Source organism: Chaetodon auriga, chromosome 21 (genome assembly GCF_051107435.1).
Source record: "Chaetodon auriga isolate fChaAug3 chromosome 21, fChaAug3.hap1, whole genome shotgun sequence".
NCBI lineage: Eukaryota > Metazoa > Chordata > Actinopteri > Chaetodontiformes > Chaetodontidae > Chaetodon > Chaetodon auriga.
This window is the reverse complement of record NC_135094.1, coordinates 2,430,714-2,457,713: the sequence shown is the minus strand read 5'-3', so window position 1 is coordinate 2,457,713 and position 27,000 is coordinate 2,430,714. Positions and strand designations below refer to the sequence as shown.

At 45.5% G+C, this 27,000-nt stretch overlaps 3 protein-coding genes and 8 non-coding genes across 11 annotated transcripts; 2 read left to right on the top strand and 9 right to left on the bottom strand.

The window, feature by feature from the left end:
- Positions 1–886: 886 nt before the first annotated feature.
- Positions 887–18,159, bottom strand: avl9 (AVL9 homolog (S. cerevisiase)). The gene is made up of 16 exons (XM_076761523.1): positions 17,902–18,159; positions 15,358–15,478; positions 12,716–12,801; positions 12,170–12,241; positions 11,691–11,780; positions 11,543–11,609; positions 11,297–11,337; positions 11,173–11,211; positions 11,012–11,081; positions 10,341–10,825; positions 10,030–10,164; positions 9,729–9,948; positions 9,232–9,349; positions 8,534–8,587; positions 3,621–3,709; positions 887–3,359 (listed from the first exon to the last, which is right to left on the bottom strand). Exons 1-16 carry the CDS (start codon positions 17,983–17,985, stop codon positions 3,229–3,231), a joined length of 1,902 nt encoding a protein of 633 aa, XP_076617638.1. The 5' UTR covers positions 17,986–18,159; the 3' UTR covers positions 887–3,228.
- A 452-nt stretch (positions 18,160–18,611) lies between these two features.
- Positions 18,612–18,683, top strand: trnaa-ugc (transfer RNA alanine (anticodon UGC)). The gene has a single exon. It is a non-coding gene; the product is annotated as a tRNA-Ala (tRNA).
- A 398-nt stretch (positions 18,684–19,081) lies between these two features.
- Positions 19,082–20,817, top strand: lsm5 (LSM5 homolog, U6 small nuclear RNA and mRNA degradation associated). The gene is made up of 5 exons (XM_076721608.1): positions 19,082–19,363; positions 20,087–20,182; positions 20,280–20,307; positions 20,396–20,468; positions 20,557–20,817. The coding sequence occupies exons 1-5, from the start codon at positions 19,318–19,320 to the stop codon at positions 20,587–20,589; spliced, it is 276 nt and encodes a 91-aa protein (XP_076577723.1). The 5' UTR covers positions 19,082–19,317; the 3' UTR covers positions 20,590–20,817.
- On the bottom strand, positions 20,817–26,239 carry psme2 (proteasome activator subunit 2). Its single transcript, XM_076721607.1, has 11 exons — positions 26,043–26,239; positions 25,750–25,782; positions 25,576–25,638; positions 25,396–25,482; positions 22,516–22,564; positions 22,336–22,433; positions 22,169–22,237; positions 22,006–22,073; positions 21,769–21,823; positions 21,454–21,540; positions 20,817–21,370 (listed from the first exon to the last, which is right to left on the bottom strand). Exons 1-11 carry the CDS (start codon positions 26,088–26,090, stop codon positions 21,290–21,292), a joined length of 738 nt encoding a protein of 245 aa, XP_076577722.1. The 5' UTR covers positions 26,091–26,239; the 3' UTR covers positions 20,817–21,289.
- On the bottom strand, positions 22,666–22,747 carry trnas-gcu (transfer RNA serine (anticodon GCU)). Its single transcript has one exon. It is a non-coding gene; the product is annotated as a tRNA-Ser (tRNA).
- Positions 23,001–23,082, bottom strand: trnas-gcu (transfer RNA serine (anticodon GCU)). The gene has a single exon. It is a non-coding gene; the product is annotated as a tRNA-Ser (tRNA).
- trnas-gcu (transfer RNA serine (anticodon GCU)) lies at positions 23,446–23,527 on the bottom strand. The gene has a single exon. It is a non-coding gene; the product is annotated as a tRNA-Ser (tRNA).
- trnas-gcu (transfer RNA serine (anticodon GCU)) lies at positions 23,822–23,903 on the bottom strand. The gene has a single exon. It is a non-coding gene; the product is annotated as a tRNA-Ser (tRNA).
- Positions 24,222–24,303, bottom strand: trnas-gcu (transfer RNA serine (anticodon GCU)). Its single transcript has one exon. It is a non-coding gene; the product is annotated as a tRNA-Ser (tRNA).
- trnas-gcu (transfer RNA serine (anticodon GCU)) lies at positions 24,643–24,724 on the bottom strand. The gene has a single exon. It is a non-coding gene; the product is annotated as a tRNA-Ser (tRNA).
- Positions 25,082–25,163, bottom strand: trnas-gcu (transfer RNA serine (anticodon GCU)). The gene has a single exon. It is a non-coding gene; the product is annotated as a tRNA-Ser (tRNA).
- Positions 26,240–27,000: the final 761 nt, after the last annotated feature.

Genomic DNA, 27,000 nt, shown 5'->3' with positions numbered 1-27,000 from the left:
TGCAGGAATCCAGTGAAAAGTCATTGCAGCAGAGTTTGCCCACAGCTAATTTCCATCTGTTGGCCTTTTCTAGAAAAACATGCTAATATTTAAATATTTATTTAAAGTAAGGTGTTGGAAAAATCGTCATATTGGCAGCAATGAAGCAACCGCAGTGACTGTTGAGCTTTACAAAAATCTCCTGAATCCAAATTTACCTGCATGGCTTGAACATCTGCAGCTCTAAAATGATCAATTAAGAGATGATTACTGATTCATTTTCAGGCTGCAGAATTCATATTAATAACTTATTACTGGACAAAGTTTATTATGTGTAAATATTTTAATCTGTGGTGAGTTGGCATTGTGTCAACAACAAAGTTATCAATGGAAATAATTAATAGTTTTTGGCCTGTTTTGGGCAACAGAGAAGACCATCAACTAGTTGATAATTAGCATGCACGTTATTAACATATTGGCTCTGTGTTGTTGCTTATTGATGGTAAGTAAGTTGTCTTTTTCCTTCACCAGACTCTCAAACTCTGCAGACGTAAGAAGCTGTCATCCTGTCACATTCTGGGATTTGTTTGTGTTGCAGCTCAGGATGTGAATGAATGAATGAATGAAAGCTGTCGTACTGGCCGTCGCTCACCATCACCGGCTGTGGATTCCTGCCGGCCGCGGCCTGAGGTCTCCGGGTTCATGCCTCTCTGTGATGCTGCCGCCGAATTGTTTTTGGACAACACATGGGTGCGTTCTTGTCCGGCCACGTGCTCCCACCACAACAACAACCCCTCCACACACACACACACACATGCTGGCCACCAGTTTGTTTGGCTGACCTACATTCAACAAGACACAAACCCAGAAAATTGTTCCCGCACAGACTAAAAATACAAAACTGCAGCACATTTTCATTATTTTTTAATACAGCAATATAGTATAGTATCACTTTCTTCTCAAATACATTAAAAGCATCTGTCAAGAAAATATTCTGTGAGTTTTAGTTCACAATACATTCATATCTTTTAAATACAAAATGAAAATATATCATCAGAGGATAAAAAAAGAAACAAGGAGCAGCTTTTAACAGCTGGTATTTTCACACTTCATCCAGAAATCAAAGGAAATTCCAGTAATGAGACGACGGCCGAAGAAGGTTTAAACGTATGAAGAACAAAAAATATTTAAAAGACAGAAGGATGACGCTGCTTACAGCTGTAAAACTGGACTGGACAGCATGCTCAGCGGACCACGTTTAATCCAACTGTTGTGGAATATTTGTAGCGTGGAGGGAAACGATCCTGTCAGCACCTCAAAAGTACAGTTACACCAGATAAACAGTCACATAAATAGAATATTATGGCTGCTTTGTGCAAACACACACAGTGGCCCACAGATTCGGACTTGTTCCAGTGTTGTCATGACAAAACATGGATATTCATGAGATTACAAGTTTATACACGACAAATAAATAAGATATCTGACTTTAAACTACCTTCAGATTCACTAAATATACTTCTCCCAATATATACTGTATATTCTGACAGCAAAGTTGGAAAAGGCCTGGGTTAACATCGCCCGGCGGGGTTCAGGTTCCTTCATCGGGGAGGGGGGTTATCATTACATCAGGCATCAGGTACACAAGGATTAGAGTAATAACACTGTGGTTCTTGTAGTAACACCATTCAAATTCAGTAATTATGCTGTGGTCTATAATAAGTTGTAGTTGTAGCAATTTCAATATTTTAGGAGTTTTGGACGGTTGGTTGGACAAAATAAGTATTTTGAAGACGTCTGGAGCCCAGAAACAGATACTAAAAGGTTATCAGAGAAGTCAAAAATATAACTGAACGCATCAATAAATAGTACTGTTGGTTAAATCTTCTAAATAAACAAGGAAAGCTTTAGGCTTTTACGTTAAGACCTTTCCAGATAAAAAAAAAAGCAGCAAAAAGCTTTTAATTTTCTTTCCTTTACCAGCAAACAGTAGATAAAACCAATTCAAACTTAACTAATTTTACTGTTGGCACATTATTTAATCAATTCTTTATCTTTCCTGCCAACATTTCTTATTTTCCTCTTTGTGGCTAGCTAGCTTAACTGAAAACACTGTTAGCTAAACACAATTAGCTGTTTCAGCTAACGCTAGCTGCCTCCCTGAAGCTAACTGCTCTGATAAAACTAAGCAGCCAGTGCCATTAATGATAATTATCCATAAACTGTACTGCACACTTTGAAAGTATCACTCTTGTAATAGTAGCAATAGCATTTTAGCCCGCAAGCTAATGCTAACAAAGCTAGCTTGCTAACAGTACAGATCCTACAGTCTGTCTTCATGACATTAACAAGCTTTATTGTTTCATCCTTGATTTTTTGTGAATGTGAATGATTTTGTATTTCTTTATCTCATAATGTCAAAGAAATTTAACTCTTCTAAGTAGCATTTAGCATGCTAATTTTGTTAGCATTAGCCAAAACACTTTAGCTGCTGTTACAAAGAAAAAGTAAAAGTTTTTGCTTTATTTTCATCCAACTGACTGAAGGTTAAAAGTGAACATATCTACATCTGTTTACACGACATTTCATTTATTGATTAGATTTTTGACTTATCTGATTACCACATTTTGTCAGTTTCCATCGGCTCCACTGGGTCATGCTACACTGATGGGAAACTGAGAGACATTTGTCACTACTTTCTGACGCTTCTTAGACTAAATAATCTTAAAAATAATTGATCAATAATGTAAATGTGTATTTTCAAACAGTTAAGTCTAACCGAGGGCCTGATGCTGCTACCATGATAACCCCAGTGTTACTGCAGAGGCCTCACCAAACATGAGCCGGACGCATTTAAAATCAGAGCTTTTAAAATCTTCAAAGTGCCACAGATCATGCTGTGACACTTTTCTTTACACCATTTCTCAGTAAAATAATTGGCTATATAGAGAAACTCTGGAAATACGCAGCAAAGAGTGAACACCGCAAACCCGACGACAGCGTCTTCAGGGTCTCACAGGAAAGCATCCAGCAATGCAAACTGCAGCAGTGACAACAGGTGCTCAGACAGGACGCAGCCGGCGGACATTTCTGGGTTTTGATTGGTGGCGCCGGCAGCCTGCGCCTCACAGTGGATATGGGCTGTACAGTTAGTCTTACGGCAGCGCTGCCTTCCCGTCCAGAGCGGCGTCCCGTGTTTTATGGTTCAGACTTAAAACTCCTTGAGGATGAGGACCGGTAGGTTTGGTTTCAGGGTTTGACCTCCGCGGCGGGCTCTGGACAAGCTGGCGGGGTGTTTGCAGCTGCGGGCTGGGCCAGCGTGGAGAACCAGGAGGACATGGCCGACTTGGCGCTGGTCAACGCTCCGCCCACCGACTGACCTGAGAGCAGAGGTGAACAATTACTCAATCAAGTGACTGACAGTTAATGGACTTCATCATCTAAGTCATCGTACAACCAGAAACACCAAACATTTGCTGGTTTCTGCTTCTCAAATTTGAGGATTTGCTTGTGTTTTGGAGCATTTTTCACGCGTAGAAAAAAATAATGAACCATGAGTTCTAGATGAGATCATGATGGGAAATCTGTGACTGAAGACAACCAGGAAGTCTTATTTTGAAAAACTTCCCGAGCGTTCTTACCCACGACCTTCCCCGTCTGGACCATGCTGCGGCTGGTGGTGATCATGGCGTTCCCGATCTTCTTCCCTCTCTCGCTGTTCTGCACCGAGCTGCAAAAAAACAAAGCCAAAAGGTTCAGAAGCCCTGAGTGCACTCGTCCCCTCACCTCCCCGTCTCTGGTGGGACATTGTAGGAATTCTTCCTCCTTTCCAGGAAACAAACGACACCAAAGTGGTGTTCCTAAATGTTGCGCCGGCCTGTTAGATTATGTAACAGCAGAGCAGCAGCTGCAGGTGATGATCGCAGCCAATCACATTCAGGAGGTATTTAATGGGACCTTTAACGCTAAAATCCAGACATTAGTGTGCTTTAAAATGTGTCATCTACATGGTGGACAGGCTGACCGTTTCCCTCTGCTTCCAGTCTTTATGCTAAGCTAGGCTAACTGCCTCTTGACTCCAGTCCTGAGAATGGTGCTCATCTTCTCCTCCAACCCTCTTCAAGTAAGAAAATTAGGGCTTTTCTCAAAATGTTGAACTATTCCTTTAGGACGGAGACATTTACTGCTGTCAGTCTCACTGCTCTGGGATCAGCTTGCTGCTCTTTTTGGCTTACAATGCACGTAAATCCACCATTTTTAAGAGCGCGAGTGGTGGCCGACGCATTCCCACAGCTGGATTTTGCATTATGTGACTATTATTTCTATTAGTAGCAGGTGTAGTTGTAGTATTTGTATTAAACATTTATTTAGAGTATTTTTTAACAAATACAACAAGACAAAACATAAAACTGAAAGCAGAAAAGACGTTTTAAAAGAAAACTAATGAATTCACTGAAGAGCTGCATTCAAGACAATCTAAAGGCGAAGCAGCGTTGATGTGAGGAGACCTCCAGCACGTCAAGTCCGTGCATGAAACCGAAAACCAAAGAGAAAGTGAGACGTGTGTGTGTGTGTGTGTGTGTGTGTGTGTCAGTCCCACACACAGCAGACAGACACAGTGTTTATGTGACCGCAGCATCAACATGACACCGCTCTGTGCACAGCGAGCCGGCCGAGCGTGAACCGCCACCTCGACCGGCCGCCTCAGACGGACGTCCCGCGGCCGTCGCTCACGGGACGCTGAGCGGATCCGCCAAACAGGCTGCGGTTGCTAGGCGCTTGTTGCTAGGATCGATAATCCAGCAGCTCCATGGCCGCACGTCCACCAGGAATCTGCCCTCGCTGTGCCAACTTCCTTTTGTCTTTATTTTCAAAGTAAGAGACCGGCTGTTGTGCATTCCCGGCAGGGCTGGGAGGCTTAGCGCGTCAGTTTAGACCAGGGGTTCTCAAAGCGCGGCCCGCAGGCCACCAGCAGGCCCCTTTGATATGATTCTGCATCAAACTACACTCACACGCTAAAAAAAACATTACTCTATAGCGCCAACGGTGGTCAAAAATTTCATTTAAAGTACCTTTAAACACACAGAATTATTCATAGAATATTTCTTATTTATAATACTTTTAATGTAAAAAGCTACTGAACAGTTGAACCAAACTCCTTCACTGCTTCACAGGTATTTAAACACAGGAATCAACTCAACTAAATCTGCAGTTTTATCATGTGTTTGCATCAGTAAGCCTGTAAAACGTGTGTATATATTACGGTTTGATGGGTAAAAAAACGCTGATTTACCAACTATGATGCAAACTCGTCCATAAAGCTTCCATATTATTTAGGTACAGTTTTGTACTTGTGTTGTGTTTTTATACCGTGAATCATTTATTCATTATGATTTTACTGGTCTTATTCAACATATATGGTTAAAAGGCTCCAGAATAGGTCTTAAAGCTTCCACACATGTAAACTACATGTGCACAAAACAATGCAAAACACGTCTAGAATCACGCTTTGCTCCGTGCACAGTGAGCGTGAGACACTCCAGCATGGAAAAAATTAATCCCGTTGAAGCTGTTGAGGGGAAACGTGGGCGGAATAATGGAAACACTGTGGTGAAATGATCATATTTAAACCTTTTTCAGATGCCACCCAACAATCTCAAGGCAGCGGGGAGGAGAGCAGCGTCTCCCCTGAGCCCGGCGGACTCTCCATCTCGCCGGCTGACCCAGATAAACAGCTCCTTATGCAGCGCCGTGCGCTTCGCCGACAATGAAGAAAGATCCTCTAACAGCCGGAGTCCCCCTGCAGCCCTGCAGCTCGTCACATGACTCTGTTTTCTGAGAACATCTCTGCCACCGGCTGCTCTTTGTCCAACACTGATGACACATGAAAAGGGTCGGCTGTGTTCGCCCCCCCCACCCGCCCCCGAGTGCTTCCATAATACACATGCAACACAGCACATTCACAAGGAAGTCATGCGTAGGGCCTAGTTTTTATTTTTTCCGGGGGAGTATAAATAGAGGGGAGGTGGCAGGGCAGCAGCAGAGGGACAAAGACTGATGAGCTGAGAGCAGTGGATGGACTCAGCCTTCCTCTTTTGATTTCTCCACCAGCACATCAAACCAGTCTGTCCCACTAACCCCAGTTTCCCCCCCATCGTCCAGCCTCAGGTTGCAGGAAGGCGACACTGTGGGGTCCCAGAACTGATGGAGAGGAAGGAAAAAACCCCAAAGCATCGTAAACAGGCCCACCAAAGAGCAACTTTTCAACGTCTCACAATCTAAAAAACTGAGGAGTAATGAAGGGATGCAGGTTTATGTTCACACAATTCTTTTTAAAGCCCCAAATATATATCGGCTTCAAACATCCAGCGTCGGTCGGGCTGTTCTCTGAGCTGCACCGCAAACCAGATCTGTTGGTTTTCTGTGCTTTACGGTGTGTAAACGGCACCAAAGTCTACAGAGCAGAGCCGTCAGACTGAGCTGTGAAGGTTAAAAGAAAGCCTTGTTGTACCGCACATTCCTGCCACTCCTCCACGGATCAACAGGTGGCGCTAATATGCAGCAATGCAACAAAGGCAGGATCCGAGCATCCTTTAGCGGTGTTAGCCCGCGACGCTCCAAGCTCCTGACAGTCCATAAACACTCGTCTCCAATGCTGAAGATCGCAGTGGAGACGGAGCTGTTTATCTGCCGCCATGCTCTCACGCCTCCGCTGAGGGAACACGCATAGGAAAACACACACACACACACACACACACACACACACACACACACACACACACTTTTCCAGAGCAGCTGACACAAAGCTGAGGCAGGAAATGAGACGCGTTTATTCCTCAGGTGGCTGAAGGCCAAGCTTCCTGCCTGCAGCCCCACATCACCTCTCAGCACCACCACGCCTGATATATCCAGAGTTTTACAGCGCAGCGGCGGCCGGCGTGACCCTTTAAACCCCCGCCGGCCCACGAACGCACCGACCCAACGTGCTCCCACCTTTCAAATCCTCTCATAAGACCAAGAATCTCATCCCTCCATCATCTGAGATCTGACAGGTGCAGGATCGAAGTCAAGGCTGGATTACAGGTGCGTGTCTCATTCATTAATTACAGTCTGTGTGTTTCCAAATTAAAGACAACTGTTAGTGCATAATAATGAACAAAAGTGAGTTTTTTCGGCACAGAAAACCTGTGGGACGTTGTTTGCAGTGTTTGGAGGTGATGCTATAGCTGCAATTAACATTTAAATTAGGCTGTGATTATGATAATAATCAATGATAATGAAATTTATGACAAAAAAGTGCATAAACTAATAATTCTTCCTTCGTTTCCTTCATTTCTTGTAACACCTGCCATACGTTCTGGCTTTTCATGGTTACGTTTCCTCTCAGAATTTCTTCATTTCTGGTCTTAACGTCGTACAGACGAGCTGAACTGAACGCAGCCCGAAGTTCCTCCACAGTTAGTTTATTCTGCAAGTTTGTTTACTGAGGATTTACGACAACGTTCACAGCGACCATGTCACCAAACACCCGACGGTAAAGTGAGAGCTCCGAGTATCACAGCCAAGCAGATCCTGCCCGGCCTCAGTGTAAGGCTAAGTAAGGGCTGTGTGTGTGTGTGTGTGTGTGTGTGTGTGTGTGTGTGTGTGTGTGTGTGTGTGTGTGTGTGTGTGTGTGAGAGAGACGTGTAACAGGAGAAGCGGCGCTCCAGCTGTGGACGGAGTCGCCTTTCATCCACACTCTCCTGGTATGAAACCGGAGCCGAAGCTGAAGGAGTCTCCAGCTCTGTTTTTGAGAATGAAGCTCGCTCATAATTAATGACTTAAGCCGAAATGAGCCCCTCACTGCCCCCCCGCCCGCCCACCCACCATATTCACTGCTTTTCTTACTGATGAATGCAGACTTTCAAGAGCAAGTGTTTTGTCTTTTAGTTTGAAATTAGTTGTTCAGGAAGTCGTGAGGAGGATAAAAGCTAATTTGTGCTCTTAAACAGCTGAATTCTTGCTCTCAGATTAATGCTTTTAACAGATATTTAAGGGTTGCAGAAAAGTTTTTTAATGGGCAAATTTAGGAAAGCACATCCGCACACTCTGAGGCTCTTCAAAGTAAAAGCACAGTCAGGTGTTTGTTGGACAGCAAAACGCTGAGTAGCTGAGAGTTGAGCAAAATGTTCTTAAATGACTGAATTAAACTGGATTTAACACTAATTTAGAGGTTTGACACTAACTTTTTACAGTGTATTTTTAAAGGAGCGGGACACTGAATTAAAATAAAAGCCACAATTTGTTTCACTGCTGCACTTTCAGTCAGTCCTCTCTGCACTTTCATGCTCACTGGCGTCTTGTCACCACTGGGGGGCAGCGACGTGCACGCCTTTAAACACAGCGAATCACCTGATCCAATGAACTTTGAGACAAAAAAATAAATGAGTCACAGCGTCACAGCGTGTGAGCTCTTCATGTTTTTCAGGGTTTGGTTTTTAATGCTCTGTTTTAAGCTGTGAAAGTGTGTCGGAGCACAGATTTCCATCAAAGCAGGAGATGAAGGAAAACTCACTGTGAGAGTCGTAGTTTCACATCAGCAACACTGTACTGGCCCATGAACGGGTGTCTACAACAGAGGAAACAGATCATTAACACACAGAACACAAGTCAACCACAGAGACATCATGTAGTGGTGATGCAGTGAAAAATCTATTTATCTGATGCACAGTTTAAATGTCTGTTTGTTGGTGCTTTTCTCCAGCGAGCGCGCAGGAAGTTGATGATCAAACACTGTTTTAACTGTCAAACTTTACTGAAGCACAGGAATACAAACTCAGGTTCATCCAAAGCGTGCGAACACTGAACTCTACGACAGCCAGAGGTGGCTCATATGGAAAACCTGCGACAGTGAGGGCTGGACTGAACGTTGAATGAAGTGATTCACGGGATTAAATGAGATGTTTGTTTATTAAACTCTCCTTCGTGAATGAAACTCGTCGGTTTCATCATCGTAAACACGCGCAGGCAGCGGGCTAATCCAACAAAGGCGTAAAGTAATGATGAAATAATAATCACGCCCTCTGGCTCGTTGATGCCCCACAGCCTCGTTAATCGCTTCGTGTGTGGAAAGATGGAGAGCAAACAGGTTGATGAGCGCAGTGAAAAGCTGTTTTTGGGAGGCTGAACACCAACAAACACGGACTGAAGCAGAATATTCTGAGATGAAAATCTTTCAGGTCTGCAGTCTTTAGGCGGTCAGCGTCCACCTACCCTGGGGTGATGGCGGCCATGGCGGGGTGCTTGTTGCTGTACCACACCCGGTAGTTGTGGGTGATCTTCCAGGCGGCGACAAACGGCGTGCCGTAATCGGCCAGCAGCCTGTCGTTATCTGATGGGGAAGAGAAGGGAGGAGTCAGCGAAGGTGACGAGCAGCGTCTGGATTTACGATCGCGGCGAAGATAACGTTACATGTGAATGAAGAAGAAGAGTTTGCGGGAGCTTCTTTTTTTCTTCTTCTGCTCAGATTATCTCAGAGAACAGATAAGATTCAAACTGAAGCAGCTTGAGAATTAAATTATCAACAGCGAACGTCATTATGAGCTAAAGCTTAATGAGACTGTACTTAAAACGATGCTTGAATTTAGGTCACGTGTATTTAAAAGACTCTCTGACAGCCTGCAGATGCTCTGGATTAAACTGAAATTAAAGGGTAAGTAAAATAACCCCTTAATGAAGAAGTGAGAGTGACAGGATGAACGTCTTCTCACCCTGCTGGAGCGCAGAGGACAGTAAGGAGTGGATGTAGAGGGTGAACTGGGCTCTGATCCACTCGTCTCCGCCCTCCCAGCCCGTCCCGTCCAGGAAGACGTCGTCTCGGTTCTCCGTCACGTGTTTGACCAGGTAGTCGGCGAAGCGCAGGTCTGCCGTGGTCAGGCTCAGGATCTTGCGGAGCTCCGGGTCCTGGATCTGGATGCTGGCTTCGTCCACCTGCAGCACGAAACGCGTGTTCAGTATTTAACGTTAAGCTCGCAGCGTCTAAACCTTCCCATCAGATACGGTCAGACTCACATCAATGATGGCGTCGCTGAGGTGCCTCTGCTGGCGGAACAGGATGTTGGTCGCACCGGCTACGAAGCCGCGCACCGTCACGTCTGACAGGAGGTGGTGCTGCTGCAGGGCCATGTAGGGCAGACACAGGTAACCCTGGCAAGAGAGGGCAAAGGTCACCAGGTGGACAAACACACCGAGGACAAAGGAGAAGCTGTTTGAGGGTTAAATCAGAGCTGATACTAACTTCACTGATCATTAATAAACTGGCTAACTGGTGTTAGCTCGTGTAGCTTAGCATGCTGGATCCAGACAGTCTCAGTGGGAGTTACCTTCGTGAAGATGGGGAGCGGCAGGCCGTACTGGTCCTCCTCCAGACCCGACACCAGACCCTGGCTGACGCCTCCCTGGCCGCTGACAGCTTGCGGCTGCACGGTGATGGGCGTCCCCGGGTTGGAGTCGAAGGCGTCCGGGAGCTCCGACCCCGTCTCCTTCCCCTCGGCTGCCTCTTTAGGACCGCTTTCTTCCAACACGCTGGGGTCCAGAGTCTCCCAGTCGCTCTCGGAGGACTCCGGGGAGGTGCGTGACGGGGGTTTGAGGAGGTGGCTGTCCCCCTCCGTGCTGTTCCCAGAGGACAGAGAGTCTGCGGCGGGCTGGGCGGTCTCCTCCCCCTCCAGCGCCGTGTTGGCGATGTCGGTGACGGACACGGAGACGAACTCCTCGGCTCCGGAGACGCTCTCCACCAGACTCAGGTCCTCCGACACGCTGCTCTTGGGCCTGTAGTGGGACGAGTCCACCAGGCCGTGCTCCATCATACCTGCACGGATCAGATCACATCAAACGAATCACGTAACACATCACCTCTGATCCACGTTTCCTTTCACCGTCTGCTGGCTTCCTGTTTGACGTTTCTACATTTCCTGACCTTAAAGTGAGATGTTGAGATGTTTTAAGAAGAAATAAGATTATTGATTGATCTTTGTCTTTTTTTGGAGACACTGACCTGGAAACAGTGATAAAACTGTCATCAGAGCTCCGACCAGCCTGTTGACAGGAGACACGTAGAACAGGACCTGCAAACAGAAGAAGCAACAGCGTCAGCGTCACTGTTCAAAAGCTCTGAGCTGCTCGATTGGAGCAAAGACATGTTTGTAACGTTTGTACCTTCTTCTCCAGCAGGATGAGCTTGAAGAGGATGAGAACCTGTGAGGGTGAAATGAAAAGAATGATTTCAGACGACTTTCACACGACCGGCATCAACATCACTGTTCGATCTCTGGTCTTCTACCTTGTGTCTAAAGTGCAGAATCAAATCTCTCGGTGATAACCCTGAGGGGAGAAAACAGAGTCAGTTTACTCCTTTACAGACAGCAGAGGCGTGTTGCAAAACACAAGGAAGTGAGGATTTACGCGATATAAGAAGAACACATGAACTCGTATTTTACCAAAGAAAATGACACATATTTGCAGCCCTTTGCAAAAAAAATCCTGATAATACTGATAATACTACACATGCAACGAAAGTTTAACCCACCGAGATAAACCTGCGATCCCTCCAGAGCCGAGCCCCTCAGAGAGCCGTTCATGTGGTCGTACAGCTCCTGCAGCGTCGGAGGAGGAAGCAGGAGGTGAGCGGAGCCGACGGCAGCGAAGCTAAAACGCTAACAGTTCCGCATTCTCACCTTTAAGATGGAGATCTGCGAGAAGTCCTTCTCCTCGAAGTAGGCGTGCGTGATGAGCTGCAGCTTGGCTTGAAGCAGGCCGTAGAGAGGCTGGAGGTCAGAGCAGAGACACCGTCAGCAGCAGCTCCATCGCGTCTCCTCCGACAACACCAGCTTCTTTCAGGATCGCCTTTCATTTTACGCTACTTTACACTTCACTGCACTGCGTTTCAGAGGGTAATACTGCACTTTTTACTCCACTACATTTGTTAAGTACCTTTGGTTACTTTGCACATGAAAGTTTTAAAAGCCTGCAATGAGCTGATAAGATAAAACACACTGTTATACATGACTTAAATCATCCAATGGTATAAAAAGAGTAAAAGTAGCTCCACTGCAGCCAACAACATGAAAACACAACGTTTCCCGACCCACAGACTGAAGTCATTAGTTCTTAACTCTTCTTCTATGGTCTTATAATAAGGTAACGGCTGACCCACCACTCGGCTGAGGACGCAGACGCTCTTCTGAACCGTCTCCCTCGTGACGTCAGCCTGTCTGACCTTTAGGGCCTGAGGAGGGATCAGAAACATCAGGTTATTTATGTGTTTATATAAGACCACAGAGCAGACACGGTGACTCATCGCTCCGCGGCCGAGCTCCTGAACACACCACGCTGACGTCACCTCAGATAGAAACAGAACGATGTCAGAGCATTTCCTGTTTTTCTCCAATCAAATCAAGAACGCACATGAAGAAGAGAGCAGCGTCACTTTGTGCGAGTACACGATGTGGCCAAAAGTATGTGGACACCTGAACGTTAGTTAAAGCACAATACAATTACGTGGGCCATTCTGCATAACGAGTACTTTTACTTTTGTTTGCATATTTTGATGTGAATGACTGCTACTTTTAGTACTACTTTCACCACCAGTGTCCACAGACTTTTGGCCATGTAGTGCAAATCTCCCAGCACAGTCATTTATTGAGCTACATGATGAAATCAAGGCTCTGTGGCTCCATAATTAAAAACATAAATGACTGACCTTTGCTTCTATTTGGCGATAACAGGAAACGCCGTAGACGCACTTCATGTCTCCGCTCAGCGGCGGCAGATGAAAGTACACAGTGTCTGTAAAACATGCAGTATTAATACACAGCATCACGTTTTCTTTCATACGACAGAAGCATCTTAGAAGATGGGCAGGATGCAGTTTACTATCCGGCAGCCGGTGAGATAAGCTCCACCACGAGTGAGCACAGCTCAGCTTCGCTCTGCAGGATTTCAGGCTGCAGAATAAACTCCAGCTGCTGCGCCTGATGGGAAGACCAGAAGCTCAGAGGGAGGACGGTTATACGAGAGAGGAGGAGAGAATTCAGCTCAAAGACACCACAGCTGAGGAGAGAGTGATCACTGATTACTCCACAGCACAGAGAGCCTCCAGCGCCGCAGCCTGTCAGCTGCCAAACTGGACCAACTGGACGAAATGACAGATTTTCATCCCCAGCTGTCGACCAGCAGGTTATCTTTACACCTGAAGCATCACAGACATCAAGCAGAGATGTTCTGCATGTTCACATCATCAACTGCAACCACTGCAGGAAAATAACTGAGTGCATCTACGCAAGTACACGTTTTGACGTACTTGTACTTCACTCAGTCCTTTTTCTTCACGCCTCTTTCTACTTCGACCATCACACCTCAGAGGGAAACACAGTACTTTTTACTTAATGTTGTCCAACTGCTTTAGCTACTGCTGCTCAAGCATCAATGTGAAACCTGCTTTCATTTGGAAAATGTCCAAATTCACTGATCAAAGTTAAAACCACAGACTGCCTGAAGCTCAGCGAAGGACGCGCCACAGCGATCGGCCTTCCCTCCGGGTGATGAAGAGCGTTTTATAACGCGGTTATGGGTCTCAGAGGTCAGACTGTGGACGTCAGAGATTAGCCACAGACGGGTCAGGGGGGTCCGGGCAGGGCGGCGACGGGGCCTCTGGACCGAGGCCACGGCTGCAGTTTGTCAGAAAAACAGGCGTCACCTCTGTGAGACCAAGCTGAAATAAAGATATTCGTCGTCTGATGCAGGACTGTTCAACCAGGAAGACGTGTGCTCTGCTGGAAGCAAGAAACTAAATGCTTCTCATATATCTTGTACTTATTTTGTAAGTGTTCCCTGAGTGAACTCTACATATTTAAAGCCTGCTTATAATTCATATGAGAATGAAGAGCTTTGGTCCAGCTTCATCTCCGCCGACAGCAGGTAAAACGACAGAGGTGTGTGCACTCACATGGCGACTCTGTTAATCTTTAGTAATACTCCTGCAGCGCTGGAGCAGAATAAGGTTATTCCTCTTTACCCCAGTCATATCAGCCGTTTTTACGAGCCGCAGTGCAGAGGGAGTGCTGTTTTTTTAATCAGCTAACAGTCTGCAAGACACACCGGAGCAGCACACCATTACAAAACACACAGCAGGGATGGTTTCACGTCGCTCTCTAAGACTTTTCTACATTTACAGATGAGAGAAGGGCACAGAAGCCTGCATGAGGGACCCTGAGGTGCTGATTTTGAGGCTGATGCAGAAATCTTCAGCTCTTGTGCTTCTTTCTGCATCATGAAAACCTTAATTTTTCTCTCCTTAGACAAACACTGAGCTGTCAGACAGGAAGCCCCGCTGACAGAAACCCTCCCGTCCTGTAACGTCGGTGCAGTAACGGCCTCGATGGGTAGTTTTAGCTGAAAGTCTGGACGTGAACTCTGACTCAGTTCCTGCTGTTTGCTTTCGCAGGACAGGATGAGCAGCGGCGGTGAACCACAGGACTGTCACATGACGGCAACCACAACACAAGGACGGTTTGCCAAGAGGACAGTGAGCGTCCTGTCGCTGCAGAGACAGCAGAGTCCAGCTTTCTCTGTACAGCCCAGAAACCACTGTGACACCTGCTTTTACAGCAGCAACAGACCGAAAGTACAAACTTAGTCACAGTTTCATCCATTCAAAGCACCTTCTGACTCGATTTTCCATCTTTAACAACTCAATAATGGACTCAAAGTCGGATTTCTACCCCAAATAGAAGCATAAAACCTTTCAGACGCACTAAGCAATTACAATTTTTACTGTGCACCTGCTAAACAGTGAGTCCCGGGTTTTGCCTCACAGGCTCAGTGCAGGCACGGATGTTGTTTAAGGTACCGTGACGATCCAGAAAGTCCAGTTTGAGAAGCAGATTACTGAACTGAATCACTGACTTCACCCAGCTTTTACAACAAATATTTCATCTTTTGTCAGATCGACTGCAAAGTGAACAAACAAACGCGGCGTCCAAAATAAAAAGTCATCAAACAGGAATGTGCACTTGCATGAACAATGTCAACAAAAGCAGAGCTCAAGTCGTTGTGAATGAGGCCTTCGAGGACACCTGCAGACAATAATCAGGGCAAAACAAACGCTGTGCTATCTGCATGTTTCTCAGGCAAAAAGCCGATATTCTCTTCAAAAGACACCAGAGTTTAACAGAGCTCTTCATCATAAAGAGGCAACCAATCACCAGTTTCATTATCAGTTAATCTACCAATCATTTTCTCAATTAATCAATTCATTGCATGTTCCATAACATGTCAGGAAAGAGCAAAAAAGCCCTTCGCAGCGTTCATTCATTCACTCTTAAAGCACACGTGGTGTCGTACCTTCCTGGTAGTTGTGCGCCCCGTCAGGAAGAGCCAGGAAGGGGAGGTACTTCCACTCCTCTGGCAGCAGGTTGCTGTCGTGACCCTCATCTGGCATCAGCGGCGGGTAGGAGAATTCCACCTGATGGACGACGACACAAAGTCAGAAACTTTCGAGCTACATGCTAACAGCTCTGTGGGGCTGGATGTTTAATCTCCAGTATGTGCTAATGTGCTCACAGGCACCTTGATAACATGCTGATGTTTGGCAGGTTTGTTTACTGTGTTAACCATCTTAGTTTGATGTGTTAGCATGCTAACGTTTGCTAATCAGCTCTAAATACAAAGTAGATCTGAGGCTGATTTACTTAAGATTCAACCTCATGGTGGCACTGAAGTAAAAGTCTGAGGATCGTTAAAGTCAGCAGGTAAGAGCCTCTGACCAGATTGACCTGAAACCTGCAGGTCCTGAACACCACCCACACACACACACACACACACACACACACACACACACACACACACACACACACACACACAGAAACAATGATTCACTCTTTGAGGATAAACTCCTGCAGGCCGACGTGCTGCTACTGACTCTGGAGAAGTGACGCTTTGATAAAAACATGCCCACGTCGCTTCAATAAGCTTCCTGCCAGAGAAACAGATGGGAGGCAGGTGAATAAAAAGGAGGCGGGGGGGGGGGGGTCCAGGGAGGCATTCAGACTGTAAGAGAAGACGGATTAAAGAGCCAGGAACCCAATCTGATACCCAGCAGGAGACTGCTGACCCCTATCAGATAACCTCCACCTCCAGAAGCAGCAGCCTGAAGCTAACAGTGCACACCGCCTGCTTTGTCAGCCTCATTTTAAAAGAAAAGATGTTTTGTTTTTTTTTTCATCGTTCGCCTGGAGCAGCAGCTGCTTGCAGAACCACTGAGTCGAGTTAAACAGGCCACAGAGAGACCGGCCCTCCATCTTTTAGCAGCAGAGACAGATGGAGAGCAGCGACAACAAGAAGGCACAGTGTTGACGTTATGGCCGCCAGCCCGGCCCATAAATCTAATGAATTTTAAAGAAGAGGAGCAGATAATTAGACGACGCATTAAAGGCTCTTACGGTGAACTTTCGCTAATTAGCAGGTGTGAAACGCTGCAGGAAGACCAACATGTCTGTGACTCTTCACAGAAACACCGAACCAACATGTGAGATCTGCCTGAGATGAGTTTCTGTTCAGTTTGAGCAAAAAGACACTGAACCGAGGCTTTGTGCAGAAAACCAGTGCAAAGGGACATCAGCATTAGTCAGGTCAGTCCCGCCTGGAGGCACCGCTGTGACGTGACAGCAGATTTTAGACTTCAGAACAAGCCTTTCTTCACTGATTCTTCAGGATTTGCACACTATTTTTCTGCTTTATTTGGGCAGAGCTGTTGCTCAGCTGCTATACGAAGTGTATTTGTGTTCATGTGGGCGACGAGTTGCTGCACACAACTGTCTTCAAAGGGGTGAATAAAGCTGAATGGAACAAATCTTTAAATGACACCCAGCTCTAATCACAGCATCAGAATGAGGCAGAAATGCTAATTAGTTCGTATTGTGGTTTTCAACTGGAGTCAGGAGATAAGTACAAGGTGTGGCAAGATGATTAACAAGATGAAACACTCTCTCTGAATGTCTCTCAATAAATCTTTGAAATGAAAGCGACGTGCACGACGTGTGAGGAAGAGTGGCAGGATTCCATCTTTGTTTTAGGAGGTCACATGCTGAGCAGGCCGGGCGTTATCAGGTTTGTTCAACGACACGTTCAGGAAGCCTCAATGAGACTGAGATCTCTGCTGTGATGAGACCACAGAACAAATTACTGCATGAAGAAAACACATTACAGCCAAGTCAGCCAACATTAGACAAGGGCTGCAACTAAAGGCTATTTTAATAATCTAATCATCTTATTTTCTCAATTAACTAGTTAGAAAACAACTGTTGAGATATTACTGCACTATTACACTGTTTTTCTTAAACTGTCTACAATATAAAACCAACATCCCAGGACACCAAAACACACAGTTGAACTCTGATTAAATAGTGCATTAAAGCACCAAGAGTCCAAAAACAGCCTCACATTGTTGACATCCGGGTACTTAATGAGTCAGACAAATTAATAACAGAGGCAAATGCTGCGCAATGCAAAGACAAATGCTGCGTCCAGGAGCACGAAAGGCGAGCTGAGGGCTGGAATAAACAGTGTTCAATGAACTGAACTGAGAAGATGTCCAAGTCGGCAGCAGAGCACATGTTATATAACCCTGAGAGCCCAGAGCCAACAGCTGATGTTAATACAAACTCTCTTCAGTGCATCTCAGCCAGGGAGTGATTATTATGGTCCCTGCAGGGTCATCTGTGCGCTGTCAGAGCCCCGGTTAAAAAGGACAGACACTGTCAGTCAGCTGGGTGGCAGTACGAAGGCAAACCAAGCGGGAATGGGGTGGAAATGGTCCTTTTTTAACAGTTCATTAGGAAGGGCTAGCTAGCAGTTAGCTCCGCTAGCATGAAGCAGAGGTTCACATACCTGACAGCCCTTTTTGTGGTGAAATCCAACCACCACGATATGCAGCACTGGTCCCTTTAGCTCGTCTCTGCCGTGAGAATCCATCCCCCCTGGTTTTCTGGCAGTCCTACGCTGGTTTTAACTAGGGGGTCGGATGTAAACACAGCAAACAACGGCGATTTTTCCCCCTGAATCGATACCGTCCGCTGCGGACAGACAGGCACGAGCGCAGCAGCAACACAGCGGAGATGATTTCTCTTCCGCTTCGTCCCGCTGCGCCAGAGGAGGGACCGCGCGAGAGGGTTCACTGCGGCGCACTTCCGCCTTCGTCATCAAGACGTGCACAGGGTGACTGAGCTTCTCAAAGCTTTGTGAGGCATATTTCTAAAATGATCTGGTGGAAACAAGTACGACAGATGGTGTAAAATACAAGGAATCATTTATTTTCATTTGTTTTTATTCAAATGTGCAAATATACCATTTTATTTGTTTGTTTGTTTGTTTGTTTGTTTGTTTGTTTGTCAACAAAACTGTGTGTGTGTGTGTGTGTGTGTGTGTGTGTGTGTGTGTGTGTGTGTGTGTATACAACTAAACTGAATGTACAAGAGATAAAGCCAGAGATTATAAATAGATAGTTGTAGGCTCAATAAAAAAATACGTAACAAAACAAACGCGTGTGATACCTTACATCGATATTATTCATGATAACACGCATGATCCGATGCAGGTCAGGGGATGTAGCTCAGTGGTAGAGCGCATGCTTTGCATGTATGAGGCCCCGGGTTCAATCCCCGGCATCTCCATGTAATTTTAACATTGACTGTTAGTGTCCAGGAGAGAATAAGAGACAGCAAACAGCAACTGCTCAGGTCAAAGTGCATGAAATTGATTGAATATACAGGAGAAATCAATCGGACCTGATAGTACTTGTCCCTAAGTTCCCCTATGCTTAATAAAGTGTTACTTTATCTTAGGCAATGGCAAGGCCCCAATTTTTACAACTGATGGTAGTTTATTTTTTATGTATTTATTTATTTTATGTGAAAAGTGTTATAAAATGGAAACATCTAACTGAGACCACTGAACCTGGCAGCCTACAGAATCTGTGGTGGAGAGTATCTTGACCTTGTCTCTATTCTCTTTGTTACAGTAAAAAAAAAAAAAAATTACGTCATGATTTTGCAGCACAACCAGCGCCATCATGTGGAAATAGCTAGAATAACTCAATTAAATGTTGCTTTCCATGTCTGTTTTGTCTCTTCAGTTACGTCTTCTGTTCAGTTTGTTAATGTATTTACGCCGTAGCTTTCTGATAAACGCTAAAATGCACACCACAATCTGATCTTTGCGGCTCCAGTTGGTCGATCGATTGCTTTAGCCTGGCTTCTGACGTTCTGTCGATTGCTTCTGACTGCGCGCGGAGTCCATTGCTTAAACATGGCGGCTACTCCGGCAACAAATCCGTCACAGCTGCTTCCACTCGGTTTGTAAATACAAAGTAATTTTGAGTTACAGTTTTAGATAACTATTAACGGATTAGTATTCAATCTCAGAGTGCGGTGGTTAAACCTTGAGACGGTAGTTCAGATATTTGTGATGTTTTGTTAGCTAGTTAACGTTAGCATCATGCTTTCAGGTACATACGCGTGATGGACCTCATTACGAGCTAATGTCTTTTCTAACAGCGTTAGGACCATAATTATATAAAGTTAACCGTCTTATTTAGTTGTTTAAGTGATATATAATTGAATTCTTTAAATTCATATTTGATAAAGCACATTCAGTAGCAGCAGTGGGTTATGGTTTACTGAAAAGTTTGCAAGCGTTTACGAAATAAAAACTAAAACATATACTATTTGGGGTCCAGTTGAAGATTAACCATTGATCAGTGATTTGCTCGGTTCATTTACTCTATAAAATGCCAGTAAATGGCGAAATAAAACGCCCATTATGTCCAACAGTCCAAAACCCGAAGATATGAAGTCTGCTGACATATATGAGAAATTATTTAAAAACGATGCGCTCACCAAAAGTTTTTGCTTGAAAAATGTCTGAAATTATTTATCCAGAAAGAAACTAAAATCAGCTTTAATACAGACAGGGTTGTTTAACAAAAGGTCCAAATTAAGAAACTGAATATTGTACAAAAAAGGAGCCAATAGGAAAGTACAGCATCTCTAACGTCACTTTGTTTTCCACCTTTTAGAGCTCGTGGACAAATGTATCGGCTCCCGAATTCACATCGTCATGAAAACCGACAAAGAAATCGTCGGCACCCTGCTGGGTTTCGATGACTTCGTCAGTATCCTTTCCGGATTAAAATCCATGAACAACCCGTTTTCTTGTGTTTCCTGTTTGCTCTGAATGTCCCAGATCTCGTCCTTAACTCTGTGTTTTAGATATGGTCCTGGAGGACGTGACAGAATTGTAAGTAAGCTTCAGGTTTTTGGGTTAAGTACACTTAAACCTGTAAACCTGTGTGTGGAATTAGTTCATTCTTTCATTTGTGTCTCAGTGAAATCACACCAGAGGGAAGGAGGATAACCAAACTGGACCAGATCCTCCTCAATGGCAACAACATCACCATGGTGTGTAAATATCCTGCATTTGGTCCATTTATTGCACTTCACAGCCTCACGGGTGCGTCTTTATATCCATGTTTTTTCTTCTCTGCAGCTCATACCTGGAGGAGAAGGTCCTGAAGTATGAGAGTCGTCACTGACAGCTGACACAGTTTTGTGTTGTGGATACGAGCCTTTTCCTGTGTTGTGTTCCTGAGTTGATTATTACATTATTGTCGTTTTTGGATTGTTCCTTCTTGATCTGGAGGGAAAATATTTTTGTAAGAAGATTCCTAATTGAATATTTGTTTGAAAACTTAAATTAGAAGTGTGTCAGGAATCAGACCATTTTTTAACAAATAAATGAGAAAGTTTGAATAAACAAGCTTTTCTTTATTTTTTTTTACTCACTTTTACAACTTAAAGATTCATTGTGAAGGATTTAGTGGCATCTAGTGGTGAGTTTGCAGATTGCAACCGACTGCACACCAGCATTTGGTTTATACTTTAATGGTCTACTGTAGAAACATGGTGGACTCTGGAAGAGGACCTGCTCCCTCTCGAGATGAAAAGAGCTCATTGTTATGCAGTTTTAAGGTAATAATACATTTCTGCCAGTAGATCCCTCTAAATCCTTCACACTGGACCTTTTCCAATTAGTGCAAATGTTGGTAAGCAACCAAAGTGTCATCACACGCCAGCAGTGGTAAATCCTGGATCCAGTTGTTGTTTATGTTTGACAGGAAAAAGCAGAATTGAAAACTGATTCAGATGAACATGCAGTGACTGAGCTGACTGACGGAGCACCAGAGGCTCGCAGAATCAGCTCCACCTCCTCTCCCTCCTCTTCAGTACATGGAAGGTTTCTCCTCTCCTTTCGGGTTGGTCACCTTCTCCAGATTCTTGCTGATGATGTCGTAAAACTCAGCCTACAGCAAACAGGGAGTTTTTAGTTTTCCTCAGTGTCAGAATGGTGATTAAAAACTGTTTGACTCGGATCAGTCGGACTTACGTAGAAGCCGCGAATGTCGAGAACAATCACTCTGATCTCAGAGTAGATGGCCTCGTCCTTCTCGTGGACGAGCGAGCGGTAGTCCATCTGCAGGTGGAGAACACTGAGTTACAGCTATTTCTAGTTGTTATCAAAGCTTTAAAGAATATGTCTGCTGTCATTCTACATTTTTCTTGCTGTCAACAAATCCCATGAAAACAACCAAATCAACAATCACATCATAGTTGGTTTTGGTCTTTTCGTGGGATTTTGTTGGCGCTGAGAAAAATATAGAAAATCAAATTTATCCTTCAATAAACAGACATGAACACTCACCACATGAGTCTCTTTGGAAGCTTTTGCAACAGCATCTCCCCTCTCCGTGAAGTACCTGGATGATACAACAGGAAGAGGATCTTTAAGTCGCAGTCAGGAAAAGATGAAGACGGATCGTTTCTGAAAAATCCTGCACTCATAATAAAATCGCTGTTAACTCTGTTGTTAGCTGGTAAACTGCGAGTGTCTGGAGGGAAAATGGTGGAACTTTACAGGCAACATTTATTTCAAACCTACTTATTGATGTTGGTCTGAAAACTGTCCACTTTGGTCCTCACTGCGCTGATCCTCTCCAGGATCTTCTCCTGTGGTGAAAAAGTAGTTCACAAGTCATTAAACCTTTGCACAATTCAACCAATCTGTGTCACTATGCACCAACAGGATGAACAGGAAAACGTACCTGGATGGCAACACCGAAGTCATTTCCGTCTTCTATCTTTGGGACGAGGTGCTGAATCCAGCAGGAGGCCTGCAGCAACAGAAGAGTTTAAACCAGGTCGAGTCCAGGAGCTTAATTCAGTGTTTCAGACTCAAAATTCATCTTCGCAGTCAAAGTGATTCACTTACAGTGATGATGGCCTCTCTCAGAGCCACGATCTCTGGTTTCACCTTCTCCAGAAGCATCATGATCTTCTCATTGCCCTTGATGAAGCCACATTTTGGAGCTGAAGGACGAAGAGCAGAAATGAGGCATTTTTACCGTCACAAACGTTTTGTGCAGATGTCTCAAAAAAGAAAACAGTTCACCTTTCTTCTTTTTCTTCTCGTCCTCTTCGTTCTTATCCGTCTCCATTTCCTGTGGGATCAGGTGGACACAAAGGGATGATTATTAAAGAGGAAGCCATCTCTCAGACTGGCTGTCTTCCCTGACACGTTCTCTTAAAGGTAAGTGCACCACGACGAGGATGGGATTCGAACCCACGCGTGCAGAGCACAATGGATTAGCAGTCCATCGCCTTAACCACTCGGCCACCTCGTCGTTGGTGTGTGGTCTCAGTGGCGACCACTGAGCGTCAAAAGAGAAAAACTCAACAAGATCAAGCTCAAAGAGCACTCGTTTAAAGAGAGCCTGCAGGCGTGAGCTTCTCCCAGCTGCTGTGGAGCTGCAGCTACCTGCAGTACCAACCTGCCATCTGTTCACTTCCACCTACTGCAACGAAGCGTTCCCATTATTTAAAGCCAGCTTTGTACCCTCATAGGGTATGACTGACATATTAAAGGTAAGTCCACCACGACGAGGATGGGATTCGAACCCAGACGTGCAGAGCACAATGGATTAGCAGTCCATCGCCTTAACCACTCGGCCACCTCGTCCTTTGGTGTGCTGTTTCAGTGGCGACGACCCAGCGTGTCAGCATCAACGGTGAAAACCTGGACCTGACTGAGTGTTTGTCACTGTGACAGCAGGAGTTCACAGGGGAACGAGGCCACAAGTATGCAACAGGATCGAATCCCCACTCTCCACAAATCTTTAGCTCCTCTCTTCGGCGGAGGACATAAGACCTTAATTACATGAAAAGACTTAACATGCTGGGCAGGGCAGACAGCAGCAGGTGGTTGGGCTCTGCAGCACCAAGGAAGCTGTCCCGTTTGAAGCTAGCTGCCATATCCTGCAGGACCAGGGACTGGCTGTCTTCACTGACACATTCTCATGGCATATTAAAGGTAAGTCCACTGCGACGAGGATGGGATTCGAACCCACGCGTGCAGAGCACAATGGATTAGCAGTCCATCGCCTTAACCACTCGGCCACCTCGTCCTTGGTGTGCTGTATTTGTCACTGTGACAGCAGGAGTTAACAGGGGAACGAGGCCACAAGTATGCAACAGGATCGAATCCCCACTCTCCACAAATCTTTAGCTCCTCTCTTCGGCGGAGGACATAAGACCTTAATTACATGAAAAGACTTAACATGCTGGGCAGGGCAGACAGCAGCAGGTGGTTGGGCTCTGCAGCACCAAGGAAGCTGTCCCATTTAAAGCTAGCTGCCACATCCTGCGGGACCAGGGACTGGCTGACACATTCTCATGGCATATTAAAGGTAAGTCCACTGCGACGAGGATGGGATTCGAACCCACGCGTGCAGAGCACAATGGATTAGCAGTCCATCGCCTTAACCACTCGGCCACCTCGTCGTTGGTGTGTAGTCCTCGTGGCGACCACTCAGCGTCTCAGCATCAACAGTGAAAAAGCCTGGACCTGACCATCACTGTGGTAGCAGGAGCTCACCGGGGAACGAGCTCAAAGGATAAGAGCACTTGTTTAAAGAGAAGCTGCAGGTGTGAGCTTCTCCCAGCTGCTGTGGAGCTGCAGCTACCGTCAGTACCAACCTGTCATCTCTTCACCTCCACCTACTCCCATTATTTAGAGCTAGCTGATATGTCAAAGCTAACTTTGTACCCCCATTGAGATCACTGACACGTTACCACAGCATATTAAAGGTAAATCCACTGCGACGAGGATGGGATTCGAACCCACGCGTGCAGAGCACAATGGATTAGCAGTCCATCGCCTTAACCACTCGGCCACCTCGTCGTCAGTGTGCAGTACCAGTACCGGCGACCACTGAGCGGGTCGGCATCAACAGTGAAAACTTGGACCTGACTACGTGTTTGTCACGGTGACAGCAGGAGTTCACAGGAGGTAGGCAACAAATCTTCAGCTCCTCTCTTCAGTGGAGGAGATAAGACATTGATTACATGAAAAGACTTAACATGCTGTGAATCTAATCGCTGCCTCTTCGTCCTGCTGTGCCTTGTGGGAGGTGTGTGTGCTGTTGGAGCGACAGCAGGGCAGACAGTATAGGATGGTTGGCCCTCTGCACTGCCTGTATCCCCGACACGTTCTCATGGCATATTAAAGGTAAATCCACTGCGACGAGGATGGGATTCGAACCCACGCGTGCAGAGCACAATGGATTAGCAGTCCATCGCCTTAACCACTCGGCCACCTCGTCGTTGGTGTGTAGTCTCAGTGGCGACCACTGAGAGGGTCAGCATCAACAGTGAAAACCTGGGGTGTGGTGACCAAAACCAAACCCTGACTCATCCTCTGTGGAAATCTGATGTATAAATCTGCATCAACAGACTAAACATGCTGTGAATCTAGTGTTGTTAGTGCTTCATATGACTTTCTAAGTCGGTGATTGGTTCACAGGGAGTCACATGTATGTTTCCATTTATGACCATTAATAACAGACAGTCATTCAGTTTCCCCCGTGGTCCAGGTGAGCCGGGCCCGTGGAGGGGCTGAATCACTAATAAAGACCAGCAGCAGAGACCGAGCACTGTACAGGTCAAACATAATGTAACCGCGACGAGGATGGGATTCGAACCCACGCGTGCAGAGCACAATGGATTAGCAGTCCATCGCCTTAACCACTCGGCCACCTCGTCTTCTACATGTGCAGTTTTTTTCCTTTTTCTCAGCTGCTGTTGGCATCAAACTGAACGCATTTCAACCCCATTGCCCCCCCACCCCCCCCCACCCCCAGCATGCATGCCGCCCCACCTCCCTTTTTATACAGAATAAACTTGTCAGCAAATAACCCTCTCCCACCCCCAGCTCTGTGCAAACTCCCTGTTAAAGAGGTGGTGCGTTAGGACTGATGGACGGAACCGGTCTCACCTCGTCCTCTGGGGACGGGGGGTCTGGTATGGGGATGTCCAGAGGAGCCCGGAGCGAGGTCATGTCCGTGACACTGAAGCCTTCATCCTGAAAACACAGACGGGAGGAGGAGAATGAGGACAGGAGGCCACGGGTTAAAGGTCAATCAGCTGGTGTGTTCAATGAATTCAAGCTGCTGACCCTGAGCAGAGCGTCCAGCTGTGCGATCTTCAGGGGGATGTAGTTGGAGAACAAATTCTCCGCCTGAAAAGCGTAAAAACACACAGAGATCAACGCTGAAGCTGCTTGTTTTGAATAAAAGCGTCATTTAACATCATGAAAACAACAGAAAAATAAACGTGTGGCGCAACAAACCTCGTGATACAGAGACTGGCGGAAGATTTCCACCTGTGGGAAACAGAAAACGGGATAAGGTGAAGGAGAGCAGGATCCTTCTGCTGACTCATGTTATCATTTACTTTCGCTTTCCTCTCAGGACGGGACTTTCCGTTTCTCAGCCGACTGAACCGGCTCTCTTTTCCACCACGTTTGTGCTTAACGAAGCCTGTCTGAATCCACACGAACTGTTCGTGTTTAAGTCTTTCAGCAGTTAGCCGCCGCGCGCAGCCTGCTGCACCTGAACGCAACACCGCCGCGGACCTACTCACCTTTTGTGCGCTCGCGCTGCTGATCTTCAGAGTGGATGTTTTTGACATGACGGAGCAAAAATTTCAGCTAAAACAGAAATAAATAACGTCTGCGGAAGTTTTCAAGTCCAGTCAGAAGTGTGCAGGTGCCGGATGGACAATATGTCTCCCGAGTGAGACTTTTTATTTCCTCATTCAGATTACTTTCGATTTCAGGCGGATGATGCAGTTTGCGCCTCCCCCGTCTCCTCCTCCTACTCCTCCTCCTCCTCAGAGCCCAAATTGACACCTCCACAGAGTTTGTTCAGTCCCAAATATAAAGTAGTAAGAACAACATTTCCCTCTGAAAGGAGCAGAAGGAGAAAGTGGCAAGAACAGGTAGGACTCAAGTAACGTACAAATACTTCAAATGTGTATGATTATAGTAGAGTTATTAATACACACACTGTGTACAATGACAGGAACCATTCTGCTGCGTAATGAGTACTTTTACTTTTGATACTTTAAGTACTTGTTTTTGCTATTACTTTTGTACTTTTACTGAAAATTTCAATGCAGGACTTTTACTTGTGGTGTTTTACAGTGTTTATTGTACTTTTACTCATTGGTGGACATACATGTGCTCATGTAATGTACTTAAGTATAAATTTAAGTGACTTGTAGCCTACTTTACTTTAGTATATCCATTTTACATACTTAAACATGTACTTTTGTCTCCACTACATTTGTCTGACAGCTTTAGTTACTAGTTGCTTTACAGATTACAATTTTTCATTCCCTTCTTGTCCGGTGAAAACCATGTAACTCCAGCTTTTGTGATATACTGAAGGATCAAGTATTCTTTTATGGTTGAGAAAATTCTCCTCTCTTTTCACTTTTGATACTTTAAATAGAATGTGCTGATCGTACCTCCATTATTTTACTTATGTAATCTTTTGAATGCATGTTTTCTATTTTTTTTATTTTTTATTTTTTTTAT